The sequence below is a fragment of the Nannobrachium achirus genome (assembly GCF_963921795.1).
Source record: "Nannobrachium achirus genome assembly, chromosome: 1".
Lineage (NCBI taxonomy): Eukaryota > Metazoa > Chordata > Actinopteri > Myctophiformes > Myctophidae > Nannobrachium > Nannobrachium achirus.
The window spans coordinates 58,178,876-58,197,891 of NC_137810.1; the positions used below are offsets into that span (position 1 = coordinate 58,178,876).

General features: G+C 43.3%; 1 protein-coding gene across 2 annotated transcripts in view; it reads right to left on the reverse strand.

The window, feature by feature from the left end:
* Nucleotides 1-19,016, reverse strand: part of fyco1a (FYVE and coiled-coil domain autophagy adaptor 1a) — a 50,678-nt gene that overhangs the window by 5,075 nt on the left and 26,587 nt on the right. For both annotated transcript variants that reach the window (XM_080724325.1, XM_080724326.1), the window contains exons 13-18: nt 13,405-13,557; nt 11,287-11,519; nt 9,615-9,768; nt 6,738-6,830; nt 5,364-5,574; nt 1,298-1,407 (exon numbers count right to left, since the gene is read on the reverse strand). In XM_080724325.1, coding sequence (XP_080580451.1) covers nt 1,298-1,407; nt 5,364-5,574; nt 6,738-6,830; nt 9,615-9,768; nt 11,287-11,519; nt 13,405-13,557 — 954 coding nt within the window. The remainder of the gene's footprint in view (nt 1-1,297; nt 1,408-5,363; nt 5,575-6,737; nt 6,831-9,614; nt 9,769-11,286; nt 11,520-13,404; nt 13,558-19,016) is intronic.

A 19,016-nucleotide genomic window follows, 5' to 3' on the forward strand; every position in this document is an offset into this window, starting at 1 on the left:
ACTTGGAATTGTAGGTATTACATTTAATGTGACTCGGTTCCGCAGACAAATATTGTGAAAATACTATAGCCGATCTACATGCTTGTGAGCATGTAGATCGGCTATTTTCACAATGTTCGCCTCTTGCTTACTTAATATTTGACAGTTTGGCCAGTCCTGTTGAATATTCGACTATTCGAATACTTTGAGGTCGAATAATTCGAATACTAAAAATCACTATTCGTGAATGCCCTATGACACGCATTAGGAAATCAAATCAAAGGCACACACACACACACACACACACACACACACACACACACACACACACACACACACACACACACACACACACACACACACACACAAACATTAAGTGTGTTTGATCTTAATCAATATCCAATTTCATCAAATTATCTCTCTGCAAGTTGCAAGTGATGTCTTTCAGTATAGTCAACTCGCACGTGCATCCTCAAGCAGGTTATTTCCACAGGTACTGGATCGAATAGTTAACACTGTGGAAAAGGAAAAGGTCTGCACAATCTGACAGGGCACACCTGACGAAGGCCACAGAGCTCTAAATGTTGTGTTTGGAGAAATATAAAAACATCTGGGAGCATTAAGACCTAATCCTTTATCAATTGATTAACCAACCTTCAATGCACATACTGTACACCGCTACCAGCAGCACTGCGTACGCACACACACATAGACACACACACACGCATGCACACACACGCACGCACGCACGCACGCACGCACGCACGCACGCACGCACGCACGCACACTTAATTATTTCACAGGGATATCAAGAGCAGATTAACTCTTAAGACACTAATAATGGTGTGGCTTCCCCACGGGTATCAGCGACAGCTGATACCCGTTTGGAGAAATATAAAAACATCTGGGAGCATTAAGACCTAATCCTTTATCAATTGATTAACCAACCTTCAATGCACATACTGTACACCGCTACCAGCAGCACTGCGTACGCACACACACATAGACACACACACACACACACACACACACACACACACACACACACACACACACACACACACACACACACACACACACACACACACACACACACACACTTAATTATTTCACAGGGATATCAAGAGCAGATTAACTCTTAAGACACTAATAATGGTGTGGCTTCCCCACGGGTATCAGCGACAGCTAACCACTGAAAACAGGCAGAGTTGATGAGGGCCATAGAAGCTACCAATTTCAAGGCTCTTTGACTCTTTTGTAGTGAAACATAACGAGGCTCTCAGCAGACAGACAAGGGGAGATATCAACAGCCTCCTACCGTGAGAAGGAGTTGTCAAAGATCAGCGTGTAGAGCCCAGGCTTCCGGACTTTCAGCTGTCCCCGAATGGTCTCTTTATGGGAGTTACAGCGGGTCAAGGGAATCAAAACCTGAGAAGAGAAGATGAACTTATGAGGGGGGCACGGACGGTGGCGCAGTGGTTAGCGCTTCGCCTCACAGCTGGAAGGTCCTGGGTTTGATTCCTGCTGTGGGCGCTGGGGGTGTGTTCCTCCCTCCGCATCATCAGCACCCACACCCTAGGTGGGGTTGGCGAGTTTGCATGTTCTCCCTGTGTCTCCTTGGATAGATGCCCTCACAAAAACATGCAGTAGTCCTGGTTTCTATACTACCTCTCCCTAGCCAGCCAGGTGCTCTCCAATTCCCCTGGCGCGGCAGGGGGAGAGCGCGGCAGGGGGAGAGTGGAAACCAGGACTACAGGTTAGGTAGTTGGCACTGGGTGAGAAAATGGGTTGCAAAAACCGTGTGATAAAAATATATTTCTCATTTTTCTTTTTGTAATTAATCCGTTTAATGACGAACTGTATCAGGTAACAATGATGGGTCCACCATAAAAAAAGGAAAAATTATGAAAGGAATACAGAGGAAGAACAAAACATATTACAAATATGAAATATGGAGATAGAAGATTTCTGCCCGACATGAACAACATGAGGAAAGACAAGTAATAAAGGCAGGGCAGGAATGTCATGGAGGCCATGAAGGCCATGGCCTTGTGCCCCTCAAACCAATGGCATGACCTGAGGCCACAGTGGCCTTAAAGGAGTAGCTCACCCCCAAAATGACTTTTTTTCTATTGATTAGTCACGCCATGGAGACTAGAGTTCAATAATATTTTTAGTTTTTTGTCGCATTGTGACAAAAATGTGATAACAATAAATGTACCCCCATTCGTTCCGGCATCTGGAATCAATGGGGGTAAATTTACTCGAATCAAATTTTTGTCTTAGGAATGTGACAAAAACCAAAAAATATTATTGAACTCTACTCTCCATGGCATGAGTAATCAATAGAAAAAAAGTCATTTTGGGGGTGAACTACTCCTTTAATGCCCGGACTCTACCGCTTTCTCCTCTGTCTCTTTCTTGTCAATATGTAGACAGTAGACAATCCAGTGATTTTGATTGGTGCAGGGCTGATCATGGATCAGATTTTAAATACCATCATGTATCTATTTCACTGCAGATTAGATTATCATCCCTAAACCTTAATTTCAACAAATGATTTAAATGGACTAAAATCTAGTTTTATTTGGTGGCCTTCCTGCCCTGTCATTTGGCCTTTGTGCCCTCACAAAATGGACAACACCAAAGGCCAAAGTGGCCTTGTACCTAAAATTACGAAATTCCAGGCCTGAATAAAGGTCAAGAGGTGGATTCAAACCTGAATTGTCCAAGGTACATTATATGTGCTTTAGCCCAGTCGGGACCCATGTCATGGCCACTTCATGGATTGTCACTGACTGCTAATTAGATCTGTGCTCCATAGGGGGCACTCCTGTTCCGCACACACATGAATACATGCATGTGGACTGCTTGCCTGTGGGGGGCCATATACTAGGGCATTAACGACTTGTGATTTTTGCATTTTGCAAGTCGACTCGACTCAGTAAAAAGTTGAGTTGAAGTCGACTTTATCGTTTGATGACGTCATCACATCAAACACAACCCCCCAATTATTTTGGGGGGTCCCCAGGTGATTAAATTAATGTGAAACATTGTTTTCTCACTCAACAGTAAACAAAGCAAACAACATAAGGTGTAGGTGTACAAGATGGTATCTTCACATTTCTAAAGTGCCAATTTAAGGACTTTTTAATACCTCTAAAATGACAAATTAAACATTGGCCAAATTGTGAAAATAGCCAATCTACATGCTCACAACGCCTTGCAACGCATGTAGATTGGCTGTCCATATTAATGGATAATGGATAATGTCCATATTATCTGCTATTTTCACAATAGAACGTTTTTTCATTTTTTTTTTTCAACTTCGACTTTCTCTGGTGGGAGTCGACTTGTGTAATGAAGTCGACTGAGTCGACTTGTCGACTTTTTCGTTAATGCCCTACTGTATACATGAAAATTGCTTCCGTGTCACATTTATCATTGTTTAGTTTAGAGTCTAAACTTTATGACATCATGATTCAACCCTCTTTAAATCTGGGACATACTGTATCACGCTCCAGTGCAGTTTGAGCATAAATGCTAACAGAATCTACTCTGGGGATTAGGGCTGTCACGATTATGACATTTTACATGGCGATTAATTGTCTCTCAAATAATTAGCGATTAACGATTTAATTGTGTTTTAAAAAAGTACACTTCTGTTTGGCTTTTAGGCTTTGAAGTTGCACATGGTAGATATGACACATAACCTAAATATACAAATAAATTACTGACATATTTGACAACTTTATACTTAAAAAACAACATTGATAGTGAAAATAGCCGATCTACAAGATCACAACTTGTGAGCTTGTAGATCTGCTATTTCCACAATTTTGTACTTATACAAAAATACATGAACATCTTTCAACATGGAAACGATTATGACCATTATGAAAAATAATCGCGATTATGTCAAATAATCGCGATTAGACGATTATGTAATAATTGTGACAGCCCTACTGGGGATGAGCCACAATAACAATGTTGCCAAGGTGTTGATGTAATAATATCAGCGGTTTAACAATCTCGGAATCCAGGTGCGCAGTGATTATTTATGTATTGATTTATTTGGGTTCCTGTTTATCGCTAGGGGCCACTTCCTTTCCCCTGAAATCACTGTTCCTCATTTGTTATTCTGGTAAACAAGGTTACAGTAAATGATAGCCAGTAGCTATCACAACACAGACATTATACACACCTGTATCCCTTCTTTTCACCTATAGATGCTAAAGTAGTTATACTATGCAGATAGGTCCACATTTTTTTGTTTGTTATTTAGAGTACGTTTTTTGCTTGACCACAAATGTTAAGAATGCATGTTATTTAGGCAGATGCTAGGTTTGATGTTTACCCTTTATCCTAGTTTCTAGGGCATTAACGCAGTAGGGCATTAACGAAAAAGTCGACAAGTCGACTGAGTCGACATCATTACACAAGTCGACTCCCAACAGAGAAAGTCGAAAGTCGAAGTTGAAAGTTTTCTATCATTATTTTTGCTCCATGTGTGCGTCTGTACAGCATTCAAACTGTAGGATTGCTTATTGTCAAGGACGGAATGATCCAATATTACAGTGCTACATTACATTTGGTATAACATGGTTCTATTGTGAAAATAGCAGATCTACATGCTGCGTTGTGAGCATGTAGATCGTCTATTTTCACAATTTCTGCCTCTAATGTTTGACAATTTGGACAATGTTTAATTTGTCATTTTAGAGGTATTAAAAAGTCCTTCAATTGGCACTTTAGAAATGTGTAGATACCCTCTATGCATTTACGTTGGTTTGTTTACAGTTGAGTGTCCATTTACCCTGTGGTTTGTTGACTGGGGTTCATCATGCCATGACTCTGGTCCAGAGTTGTTTTTTGACAGCAAATTTTGATTTAGTTTTAGTCATAGTCTTTTGAATAAATTGTAATTTAGTTTTAGTCATAATTTAGTCACCTTAAAAGTATTAGTTTTAGTCAAATTTTAGTCGACTAAATATCATAAGATTTTAGGCGACTAAATCTACAGTTGATTTAGTCGACTATAATGTATTTTGGCAGGCCTTGATAGCATTGTAATGACTGATTTTGCACTTGGTTGTGTGCTGAAAATAGCAGATCTACAAGCGCACAACGCGTCGCAGCGTTCTGCTATTTTCAGCACGCAACACCTGAGAGCAACCAAACATAAATGACTCTCTCAATTGTCAATATATTTAGTCTTAGTTTTAGTCATCACAGCTTAATTTTGATTTCGTTTTTATTTCGTTTTCGTCAGTGAAAAAAAAACACAGTCGACAATCATTTTTTCGTCATAGTTTTAGTCGCGACAAAATCAACACTGCTCTGGTCTCACTCTGGAACGGTGCGGGCAAAGTGACATACTGTACCTTGGACTGCTCCACCGGGGAGTCGGAGGTTTCCCGGTGAACCACGCTGAAGGAGATGCTCTTGGGCTCTGAGGAGAACGTCCAGCTGATGGTGGGCCCGCTGTCCCCCACGGCGATGGCGATGACGCTGTAGCAGCTGGACTTGACGAAGAGCTCCCTGGAGCCGTCGCCAAACTGGGAGATGTCGCCGATGCTGAGAGGCACAGCCAGCCTTGAAGGAGGAGGAGACGTCAGTTATAAAGATGGCTTTGGTGCATCCAGCGTGAATCAGATTAGCATATCGTCGTTGTCGAAGTGGAAACCTCGTATCTCCAAGTTTCAAATTTGCACGTTCTTTCGCAAAGTAAAGCACTCATTCGTCATGCAAGGCCGTCGCACAAAAGTAGTGAAAACAGCAGATCTACAAGCACACAACGCCTCGCGGTGCGAGGCGTTGTGTGCTTGTAGATCGGCTGTTTTCACTCGTTTAAATCGTTTTTAAAATGATAAATACAAAACAAACGGTTTTGGACATACAAGGTTTCCACCCGACAACGACGATATTAACCACTGTACAATTACAAATAGCAAAGCACTGTGAGATTGTAGATTGCTATTTCCGACGTTTAGTACTATAAATACAACTGAACTTTTTTTTAAATGCATAACATTTGCCCATAATACTGTAGTGATGCCAGTGTGTGTTTAGACACTTAGTTGACACTCACTGAGAGTGAAATACAATAAGTGCACAGGTCCAATGTGCTTCATTCAGTACCAAGCCCACGAGCATGACAAGCGACCACTATAAGCAAGGACCAAGGAGTGCTTAAACAATATCCCTGAGACCGTAGAAGTTAACGCTATAGGGCAGGGTTCCCCAATTAGTTTATCCCAAGGCCGAATTATGTCTAGGGTACCAAGCCGAGGGCCACAACATTGCAGGGGGCGACGGTGGTGTTGTACTCCAGCGACAGTTTTCGTCGTTGTCAGGTGAAAATCTTGTATGTCCAAAACCGTTCGTTTTGAATTTATCATATTAAAAATGATTTAAACTAGTGAAAACAGCCGATCTACAAGCACACAACCTGCTGTTTTCGCTACTTTTGTGCGACGGCCTTGTATGATTTGCGAAAGGACGTACACATTTGGAGATACGAGATTTCCACCCGACAACGACGATATACTAGTGTTGTTGCTGCTCTTATACCACCATTATTACTGGGGTTGTGTGGGCCAGACAGTAGCCCCCCGGGCCGCAAATGGCCCGCGGGCCGCCTATTGGGGAACCCTGCTATAGGGCAAAATAAGGACAGAATGGCAGACAACATGGAGTGACTCAAGACTCAGCTACAGACTACCCCTTGTTGGAGGACACACAGTTAACAGACTTACGTGACTTCTCCGGACTTGAGAAGGTTGATCTCCGAATCTTGCACGGTCAGCACATGCTCCTCCGGGTCATCTGGGGTCAAGTCTCCCGTGCCTCTGATGATTGATGGGTCAAAAAAGACATGTTGTTGTGATATATTATTAACACCTGAGGTCGATTCTACAAACGCCTTTTAAACCTGACCTAGGTTTTCTGAAAAACCCATCTACACTCGACATTAAGTTCTGAGCCATATCTCAGTCAATTCTGAACCGATTTTTAAAATCAAAATTTCGTAATATCCCTCGGGAAGCCTACTTCCATTTGCTGTATCAGCCATAATTGTATTGTCTCCCGATCAAACAATATAAAGCAAAAACCGAACGTCATCCGGTAATGGCCACATAACTCACGCATGGACAGAAAGCCCTACTCAACCAGTTTGATTCATTGATTGAAGACTTTATTAGAAGGTTGCATATAGGAAAAGGTACAGTTTCATGATAAAACATAATAATAAAAAAGAAAATAAATAAAATATATTTACAGTGGAAAAGGGGAGGTAAGAAAAAGTTTCAATCTATCCAATCTGAGAGACTGGTGTGCCACTCTAGGTGGCATTTCAAAGGCTTGTTCCTTCATGAATCAAATGAAATGAAATAAAAATAAAGGTCTTTACAGCTGTTTTTCCACAGCTTAGAATGAAAACAAAATGAAGTGTGTGTGTGTGTGTGTGTGTGTGTGTGTGTGCATTCTAGGGCATTCACCAAATATTCAAATGTCAAAGTCACTATTCGACGTTGTTCACCGAAGTCGAATATTTGCTTATTTTTATCTTTTTATTGTTTTCTCTTTAAAAAATACATAGTTTATAAAGCTTGGCTAGATAGGAAGTCATAAAAATGAGTTGGCAATGCCCCTGGTGGATTTGTAAATGCTCTATACCAGGGCTTCTTATACCTTTTTAGGCCGTGACCCCCAAAATAAACATACCGGTATTTGAACTGGGGACCCCCACCCTGACAAGCACCTGGAATTGTAGGTATTACATTTAATGTGACTCGGGTCCGCAGATAAAAATTGTGAAAATAGCAGATCTACATGCTCACAACGCCTCGCAACGCGAGGCGTTGCGAGGCGTTGCGAGGCGTTGTGAGCATGTAGATCGGCTATTTTCACAATGTTCGCCTCTTGCTAACTTAATATTTGACAGTTTGTCCAGTCCTGTCGAATATTCGACTATTCGAATACTATGAGGTTGAATAATTCAAATTCTAAAAATCACTATTCGTGAATGCCCTAGTGCATTCTCTTCCTCCCGGTATGACCTGGAAATGCCGGGAAGGCTCATAATTCTCAGCGAATGTCTGTGATTCTAATTGTCTTGTAATCAGCAGACGTGAGTTTCAATTCCTTGTGTTTACCGTTAAGATGTTAGTCTATTTAAATACAATGATTGGAGGTCTTGCATAACACTGTGCAGCAGCACTTAAATGAATATATTGTGATTGTCAATACATTCTCTATGATCAGTGACATGTGGGAGCCAACTTAGAGTGTATCAAATATGGTTTTATTCAAATGCAGTCAAAGGCTACAGCTTGCAAGCATTGGGATTGCGGACCATATATGATTATGCATGCACGTGGACATTTCTCCTTTCAATATGGCTGCGTCTTGCGCTGATCTTTAAAGGGAATGGCAGTCCGCAGATTACCGCACACATAATAGCAAATTGGCCATAATTGGTAACGCCTCCACGTCTTAATTTAAGTAATAAGACCTGGCGTTAATTAAGACGTTCATAATAGGGCCCTCCGTCTCATAGACAGGGAGCCAGGAACCTTTGGCTTGTCTGAGATAGGATCACTAAGCAGAAGGCATTGGGATTATGCGTGTGGATTTTTCACCACCAGCGCAACACAACAAGAACTCGTGGCGACATCATTAAGTATGTCAAATATATCAAAATGTACACATTTGAGCTGTATAACAAGCTCAAAGGATGACGCTGTTTCCCAATGAATATAAATGTCACCTCAGTGTGCATTGATTTGCTAGGAGTCACGCTGTGTCTCTCACTCATTTAATCATGACTACATTTGCAGTCAGTCAAGCAGCAGTGTAGGGCAAACAAATTAAACAGATGCGCACAACAGAGTGTGTGTGCGTGCGTGCGTGAGTGTGTGAAGTCATCACAAACTTCATAGTAAGTTTGTGATTGAAGTGTTTGTCTGTGTGTGTGTGTGTGGGGGGGGGGGGGGGGGGGGTTGTCACGATAATCAAAACGTGTTTTTGTTGGCGTTGCGTGAAGGAATAACGGGACAAGAGTATTTCAAGCGTACATCTTTCACCATTGAGGCGGTTCCTCACAGGCACTGAGCATCTAAAACAGGGTTCCCCAATAGGCGGCCCGCGGGCCATTTGCGGCCCGAGGGGGGCTACTGTCCGGCCCCCACCAACCCCAGTAATAATGGTGGTATAAGAGCAGCAACAACACTAGTATATCGTCGTTGTCGGGTGGAAACCACGTATCTCCAAATTTGTATGTTTTTTCGTAAAGTAAAGCCCTGCTTCATCATACAAGGCCGTTGCACAAAAGTAGTGAAAACAGCCGATCTACAAGCACACAACGCCTCGCATCGCGAGGCGTTGTGTGCTTGTAGATCGGCTGTTTTCACTAGTTTAAATCATTTTTAAAATGATAAATGCAAAACAAATGGTTTTGGACATACAAGATTTTCACCCGACAACGACGATATCTGAACTGTCGCTGGAGTAGCAGGAACACCACCGTCACCCCCTGCAATGTTGTGGCCCTCGGCTTGGTACCCTGGACATAATTCGGCCCTTGGGGAAAACTAATTGGGGAACCCTGATCTAAAACGTCACCCACTCACATGTCTAACGCTCCGGGAGGCCTCCTGTCCACCTCTCCTTCCAGGGAGCCGCCTGTGGTTTGGGACATGGTGTCGCTGTCATAGACGCCATTCACCTCCTCCTCTGTGATTATGTCGAAGACTCCATCGTCAGATTTGCTGCTGGGGTCCGACACTGTGGGGAATGGAGGAGCGTGCATGTTAACTGACCAACGCAATCAAAACGAAACGTTTGACAGTGATTAGCTTCAACATTATGAGGAGCACAGTTTGTTTGCCTTAAAAAAAGGAAAAAAACTCAAGTTCAACAGCTTGCCAAAGTTGCCGTTATCAAAATACTGCCATTGGGGGGAAAAGGCCCCCCAGGATTCACTTCTCCTAACTGAACGGTATCGGTAAAGCAGCCACAGGTGGCATGCAGAAACATAAAATGTCACCAGCTTCCACTTCCGTCTATCGAGTGACATAGCTCTGTTTACACAATGCTGTACCCCCTCCAACTGTACATATGTTCCCCATTTTCAACTGTTTTTATTTTACTTGTAACACTTGCTTTGGCAATGTAAACGTATGTTTTCTCATGCCAATAAAGCTCCTTTGAATTGAATTGAATTGAGTGAGCCTTCTGCAGCAGCAGTAGTTCCTCTCCTTGTTCCGTAACATATTGAGGCTAGTCTTTTCAGTTCTGCTAACGAGTTACTGGCAAACACAAAAGACCTCTTTACTGTAACTGCCTTTGAAAGAAAGTCGGGAGCCTGCGTGAGAAAATGCCTGCTATTACTTTGCGCTTACCGGGTAAATTGTGGCGATTTTCTCCAACCTTCAATTTATTTTTAAGATATGTTTTTGGGCATTTATGCCTTTGTTGCTAGGACAGTAGACTGGCAGGAAACGGGGAGAGAGATGGGGAGTGACACGCAGACCAGATGAAGAGCTAGTGCTCGAAACATAAATTCACTCATTTGGAGCAGAGTGTGTTTTCGACTATGTGCTATTTTCTACCCAGAACCTTATTTAACCCATTTAGAACGGGTACACATTATGTGTATCTTTATTTTATGCTTTAACTATTGAAAAATAGCAGATATACAAGCTCACAGCGTGTGAGCTTGTAAATCTGCTATTTTTGAAAAATCAAGAAAATTAGAATTTTGACCCAATTCTATAAGTGTCTTTTGAATCCTTCTAAGATTTTTTGAAAAACCTATGTTTCTGTGTCAGCAATCTGGCTAGCTATCATCAAAGAAAAGGTCCTTTTCACTTAACTGGAGCTCAGTTAGTCTGTTCTTGAGAGACTACTATGTCAGTGGTTCTCTTTTTTCTTCCTATCGCCAAAATAAAAGTCTGGGTTTCCGAGGCTAGTGGTTCTCAAACCTTTTCATGTGAAGGACCCCCAAAATGATATGTATTTGACCACGGACCCCCATCTCAAAATATTTCGTTCCAGGGACCACCCAGAAGCAAAATTTGAGTTACAAACGTTCGCTTTGAAAATACAATATATTCAAAGATTTGCACAAATTTTCACGAGTTTTTCAAAAATAGCAGATCTACAAGCTCGCAGCGCGGCACTCGGTGCCGCGCTGTGAGCTTGTATATCTGCTATTTTTCACTGCCTAAAAGCATTCAATAATTCTAGGCCTAAATGGGTTACGAGATGTGCGTATTTCTCTACTTTTTATAATCTTCTGACCTGTTACCCTTGGAGTGGGTTTATACGGCGCTGGTTCAGGAGGTGAGCCTGGCTCAGCTCCGGGTGGCGGAGGTGGCTGGGTGTCTCCGGGACTCAGCTCAGCCGCTGTGAACCTCTCCACCACGGCACTGTGCTGGGTGTAGCACTCCCTACAGCAGCGCTCCTTCTTCCCGCTCTGCTTGGTCATCACAAAGTTGTTACTGCAGTAGTAGCAGAAGATACGCCCACACAGCCTGGAAGAGGAGAACGTGTTGAACAAACATGACATGGCGGCATAGCTCAGGGGTAGAGAAACCGTTATTAGAGCACCAAGGGTTCCCGAAGGGTTCCCAGTTCGAATCCGGGCTCCCCCTGAGTTAATGTCGAAGAGTCCTTGGGCAAGACTCTGAACACCTAGTTGCTCCCGGTGAGTAGGTTGGTGCCTTGCATGGTTTCCACCGCCACCGGTGTATGAATGTGTGTGTGAATGGGTGAATGTAATGCACAATCTATGTAAAGCGCTTTGGATAAAAGCGCTATATAAATGCACCATAAAATGCACCATGACATACATCTCCCACCGATCCAACGACAACAAGTTGTGAGCTTGTAGGTCTGCTATTTTTACACTAGTTTTGGGTCCCAGGGAGGCATCAAATTCATATTTGGGGTCTTGAGCTAAAAGGTTTGGGAACCACTGCTCTACTGTAATGGTTCTAGGGACCCCAGGGGTCCTCGAGGGGGTTCCTCAGTCAAATGTGTTAATATAGCATCAAACGTTTTTACTGCTATTGCGATTAATTTGATTACCAAGACCGCTAAGGGCTTTTTTGGGGTGTTCCTTTAAGGTAGGGTGTTGACTGTACTACATTTTCTTGTGTTTGACTGTTCATGTACTGTTCTTCATTTTTTTTTTTTTTTTTTTTTTATCCCACAATTTTGTAACCCATTTACACTCAGTGCCAATTGCCTATGTAATCCTGGGCTCTGCTCTCCCTCTGCCGTGCCTGGGGAGACAACGGACTGACCTCATGCTTCCTTCAGTGCATGAGGAGTCCAAGTTGCTTCTTTTCACCTGACAGTGGGGATTTCCCCGGTTTGGATGTAGCGCGTGGAAGGAACACGTTATTCCAACCAGTTCCATTCCTCTCCATCAGGCTCCCCGGCTGGCAAGGGGGAGGCATTATAGAGACCAGGATTACTGCATGTTTTTGTGAGGGTATCTATCTACCCTAGGAGACACAGGGAGAACATGCAAACCCCACGCAGAAAGGCCCTATCGCCAACCCCACCTAGGGTGTGGGCGCTGATGACGCGGAGGAGGGAACACACCCCCAGCGCCCACAGCGGGAATCGAACCCAGGACCTTCTAGCTGGGAGGCGACAACGCTAATATATACTGTACATTTGAAAAAAGGGTTAGGGTTACAAATCTTGTGTAGGCCTCCCTGGCACCAAATATTTTCAGATGGGGGTTCGTGGCCAAACGTATGAATTTAATTTGGGGGTCCTCCTTGACACGAAAATGTTTGAGAACCACTGTTGTCCTGTTGGCCATGTCAGTGGAAAAGGGGTCTTGACCCCAGTGTTGATTTCGTCGACTAAAACTATGATGAAAAAGTTTGTCGACCGCGTTTGTTTCACTGACGACAACTAAATAAAAACTAAATAAAAACTAAGCTGTGATGACTAAAACTAAGACTAAATGTGTTGACAATTTCGTCAACAAAATAAAAACTAGACTAAAATGTTAAGGGAGGGACTAGTGGAGAAGAGAGTAATTTTATGTTTGCTTGCTCTCAGGTATTGCGTGCTGAAAATAGCCGATCTACAAGCTCACAACGCGTCGCGATCGGCTATTTTCAGCACACAACCAAGTGTAAATTACGTCAGTCATTACGATACCATCAAGGCCTGCCAAAATACATTTCAGTTGACTAAATCAACTGTAGATTTAGTCGCCTAAAATCTTATGACATTTAGTCGACTACTAAAACTAGACTAAAACTAAAACTTTTCAGGTGACTAAATTATGACTACAACTAAATTACATTTTAGTCAAAAGACTATGACTAAAACTAAAGCAAAATTTGCTGTCAAAAACAACACTGCTTGACCCAGGGGCCAGCGTGGACCCACCTGCAGTGGTGTCTGCGGAGCCACCAGGTGAACTGGCCCTGGCAGCCCAGGCAGTGAGTGGCCTCCTTGTCTACCAGCCACCAGCGCTCCTCTGCACGCAGCTTCTGCTCAAACTCCAGCGCGTCCGACTTCTGCCACAGAGCGTCCTTGTCCCTAGCACCGAGAGGACACAGACAGAAAACACACACACGCACGCACGCACGCACACACACACACGCACACACACGCACACACACACTTTAAGAATTCTAACATTGTCACAGAGTATGGTTGTGTCTGGAAAATGAAAGTTCTACATGTAACACAGGCGTCTTCAACAGGGAGTCCGGGACGCCTGATGAGTTCTGGGCGGAGCCGTTTGTTTTCACTCTCGTCGGCAGCTTAGTTACTCACCAGCGTTAGTTTCAGTGAGGTTAGGTTTAGGGTTAGAGTTAGGCATAGTTTTACTGAGGTTAAGGTTAGGGTTAGGTTTAGGCATAGTTTTACTGAGGTTAAGGTTAGGGTTAGAGTTAGGGTTAGGGTTAGGTTTAGGTGGTCGCACCTCCGCACGGTCCAAGCGAACAAAAAGGAGCGCTCCCTAGCTCCAGTTCAGCCAATCAAAAGCTTCCATGGGCGGGGTTTGCCCAGAACTCATGTGCGTTTCCAAATAACGCGTGACCACTAGGGGGTCCTCAGAGTTACTACAGGGGGTCCTTCAAATCTTTGTGTGATAGAAACCTTTTTCTCCTTTTTTATACAGTATTACCCACTTGAACCCTAACGTCCATATTCTGAGAACTTTAGCCAAAAATAGCCGATCTACAAGCTGTTGTGAGCTTGTAGATAGGCTATTTTTGGCAAAGAGGTTTGGAGGTTTGGCAAAAGAGTTTATGAAGTATTGACGGTTCAAGTGGTTACATATCTGACACAAATAACACAAATTGACATGAATCCAAAATACACTGATGATTGTGCTGTCAAACGTTGAAGACCCCTGATGTAACACATCATTTAATAAACACATTTTTAAATAGCTGGAGTTAGACTTTTTTCTTTCGATTTAAAATGTTTAAATATCCAAGTGGAAGAGCAGCACCTTTGCACACCTACAAATTGGCAGGTTTGTCAGAGAAGAGAAGTCTGAAGGTCTCCCGTACAGTGATGATTTTGTTGACTAAAACTATGACAAAAAATGTGTGCCGACTGTGTTTTTTTCACTGACGAAAACTAAATAAAAACGAAACAAAAACTAAGCTGTGATGACTAAAACTAAGACTAAATATATTTACAATTTCGTCAACAAAATAAAAACTAGACTAAAACGTTAGGGAGGGACTAGTGGAGGATAAAGTCATTTTATGTTTGGTTGCTCTCAGGTGTTGCTTGCTGAAAATAGCCGATCTACAAGCTCACAACGCGTCGCAGCGCGACGCGTTGTGAGCTTGTAGATCGGCTATTTTCAGCATGCAACCAAGTGTGAAATCAGTCATTACGATGCCATCAAGGCCTGCCAAAATAGATTTTAGTTGACTAAATCAACTGTAGATTTAGTCAACTAAAATCTCATGATATTTAGTTGACTAAAATATGACTAAAACTAAAACTTTTCAGGAGACTAAATTATGACTAAAACTAAATGAGATTTTATTCAAAAGACTATGACTAAAACTAAATCAAAATTTGCTGTCAAAAACAACACTGCTCCCGTACACAATTTTCTTCCCTTGCAACTCAAAAAAAATGTTGGGGAAGAGGAACGTTATATAGTACAAAGACCTTCGTCAGCTTATCTCGATGAAGATCCTAGTAATGAAACGCTGTCGTCCCTCTTCCCAGTAAATATTTTTTCATTTGCAGCTGAAGAAGATAGTGTGCACGATTCCTTTCTCCCGTGAAAATATTTTAAAGCTGATTATCCACACTGAGATTCTGCAGCATCTGATAAAGCAGGCATGTGAAGGCAGATGGAGACAGTTTTCAAATTAGACTCTCAGAGTACATAGTGCAGCATAATTTGAGAATTATATTAATCCATTTTGGATTTGAACCACTTTAACCATTATTTTATGCTTTAACTATTAAAAAATAGCAGATATACAAGCTCACAGTGCGGCACCGAGTGCCACGCTGCGAGCTTGTTATTTTGCTGCTATTTTTGAAAAATCGCGAACATTTGTGCAAGTCTTTGAATATTTTTGACGCGATTCTATAAATGTCTTCTAAATCCTTCTTCTAAATCAGTGGTTCTCAAACTTTTTCATGTCAAGGACCCCCAAAATGACATGTATTTGACCACGGACAACCATCTCAAAATATGTTGTTCCAGGGACTACCCAGAAGCAAATATTTGAGTTACAAATGTATATTCAAAGACTTGCAAAAAAAAAATCAGTTTTAAAAAAATAGCAGATCTACAAGCTCGCAGTGCAGCACTATTTTTCAATAGTTAAAGCATTAAATAATTCTAGACCTAAATGGATTAAATGGTATCTCTCACACTTGCAGATCCTTCAGGAACAAAACAAATGTTAATGCACTTCTTTACTGCTCCCCCACAACCCATGTTTTTCCTCATTTCGTTGCTTTCAAAAAGAGAAGCAAGGCATGAAGGTGAACAGATCGTGGTGGTTTTTGTGGTCACACGTTTACTCAGTTGAGCTAACCTGGACACAACGCGACCGCGTATTTCCCGGTGAACCTGTGCGCAAAGGTGGGGGCCGATGGGCAAGGAGGGTTACGAGCTTATGAGAAACAACTAAAATAAGACCTTAAAACCTGGCGAAAACAGTTGCGTGCATTAGCGGAAGATGACGATAAAGGAAAACATTAAATTAATTTCTGAAAAGCCTACACGGCCGTAAAACATGGCAAAAACAGTTGCGTGCATTAGCGCAAGATTAGATGAGGATAAAGGAAAACATTAAATGGAAAACATTAAATTAACTTCTGAAAAGGCTTCTAAGCCTACCCTCAATACATAAAGGCTAAGCTATATAACCTCTCCATCTTCAGCAATAGTCAGTGGTGCGTGTTCCCCACACTCCCAAGCCCCCACCGTTGCGCTTAGGTTCACCGGGAAATACGTGGTCGCGGACACAACACATCCCTGCATAGTCTATCTATATTCTAATTGTACACTCTTGCTTGTTCTGGAGTGCCTTCAGGTTGTCCAACGGGAAGCCACTGCACAAAAGATAATGAAGGAGGAGGAAAAGAATAATGAAAGTAAACAAGCGAGAGTGGAATTAGATTGCTGTGAACACCCCATGGGAGCTGACACAGTCAACATGCTGGTGTTTTATCCCCTGCTAGGGTGGGGGGATAATCATCAAGTTCAAAATTTGAACACACCCATTTGGGACATGATTAACACTATCAATACAAGACTTTTGACACCAAAAGTAACTCTGTATCTTGAAAATAACCCCCCACCCCTTGAAAATCTAAAAATTACCCAAAAAGGGGCATTTTGTGCCAATTCCGCCTGGTATGCATAAGCTATTCTTAATGTTTGCCTATATACTGTTGAATAAATACTTTAAAACTCATTTGGGAATTAATAAACACAATAAATAGAAGAACTGTTAAACCTCAAAGTAACACTGTACCTTGAAAATAATCCCTCATCCCACTTTAAAATGAAAGATAACACGAAATAATTGAGTTTTCTGGCTTTTCCACGCATACGCAGTCCACGTATGCCGAACACGTCAACACGTACATCGCACTGGGCGCGCCCGCCTTCCCCACTGGGTCTGAGTCTCGCCGTTTTACCCGTGCTCTGTTGGACTTCCTCACGTGGATGTCCCTGCAGTAGCTTCCTTGGCCTCCTGTGAGGACGGCCAAGCCTGCAAGAATCCCCAATGACTGGGGCACCCGGCGATTCTCATGAGACCGCAGCCGACACCTTGAGTCCTTGAGGGCTACTGAGAGTACTGGGTGAGACTCTGGTGTCTATGGGTGCCCCGCCATACCACACAACGGTGGGCATCCTCAGATGGTCGGCCATGGCGCGCTGGACTGGGTTCTCCTCCCGCCCTCCTGCCCCCAGTGCGTCCTGACCACGTTGCGCTGCCCGGGCAGGGACTGGCCCTCGTACAGCGGGCGTGAGGGGTTGGCGAAATTTTTGGCTACCCACCAGACCTGTCTTGAAACACGGACCAAGGAGTCTAACTCGGGTGTGAGTCGTAGGGCTCACTCGAAAGTCGAAAGCCTGTGGCGCAATTAAAGTGAAGGATGGCCCAGGCTGCCCCAGGTGGGATTGTGCGTGCTCCACACGATGGGACCTGAAAGATGGTGAACTATGGCTGGCTGGGCAAAGCCAGAGGAAACTTTGGTGGAGTCCTGACGTGCAACTCGGTCGTCCGACCTGAGTATAGGGGCAAAATATGAATCAAACTCTTTAACTAATCGCTCATCAGACCCCATTAAAGGTGTTGGTTGATATAAACAGCAGGACCGTGCAGGACTGTGGCCATGGAAGTTGGAATCCGCTAAGGAGTGTGTGCCGAATCAACTAGCCCTGAAAATGGATGGCGCTGGAGCGATGGACCCATACCCAGCCGCCGTTGGCCACGAAATGACACTATGATGAGTACGCGATGAGTAGGAGGGCAGCCCTGGTAACACAAAAGCCGCGGGTGCAGATCTTGGTATAGCAAATGTTCACAGGGTTCCATGTGAACCTGAGGCTCCCACTCGCCATACCGATGCACAACCTGTCGTGCCAATAGGGCTGAGTCAGATTGGCAGGGCTGTTGTGTGCCGGGTCTTGGCTGTACTAACTACGGGGGTTACAATCACCCCTCCCGGCCCCCCCGAATTGTGAAGCGCATCCTCACGCTGCAGACCGCTGCATACAATGTCCCTCCATGTCCCTTGTGTCCCTCATGCAAGGATATCACAGGCACATGCAGAGTGGGGTGGGGTTGCTTGGGCACCTGCACTTTTGCCTCAAAGTGCACTTTTGGATGCTAAAAACCTTTTGATTCTAAGTTATATATATGCTAGCTACTGTACATTTCTGGTGTGAAATGGCACGAGGGACCCCACAAAAAGACCACCCCCAAAATCGACACGTGCTGCGCACCCACAGAAGGGCCCATCTGTATGGTTTGAACACCTGACCACTCAGTGACCTCTGCACAGCCCTGCGTGCCACTGCCTATATGGCTGAGCCAATTGGCAGGGCTGTTTTTTGCGCTGGATCTCGACTTTACTAACTATGGGGGCTACACTTGCAGTCAACCAGGAGCCATAATGCATTATGTAAATGTACTTTATTACATTATAACTTTGCAACATCTACCAGGTGAACCAAAGTCCTCTCTTAAGATTTATTTTATTTTTTTAATGAAAATTGGGGTGAAAAGTGGGAAAAAAACATGTCCGATTTAGTTTTTTGGGTGGGGTGGGGGGTTTATTTCATCCTAGGTACCAACTCCCAATACAAAATATCTCCCAAATGACCCAATGCACCATCACTGAAATGGGCGAAATCATTTTCCAAAGTTTTTAATTTTAGGCCATTTATCCCCCCACCCTACCCCTGCTGAGGACGAGGGTACTGTGCAGGGACGTGCTGGCCATTGGGAAAACCGGGACAACTCCCGAAATGGCAGGTTCATTCCCGG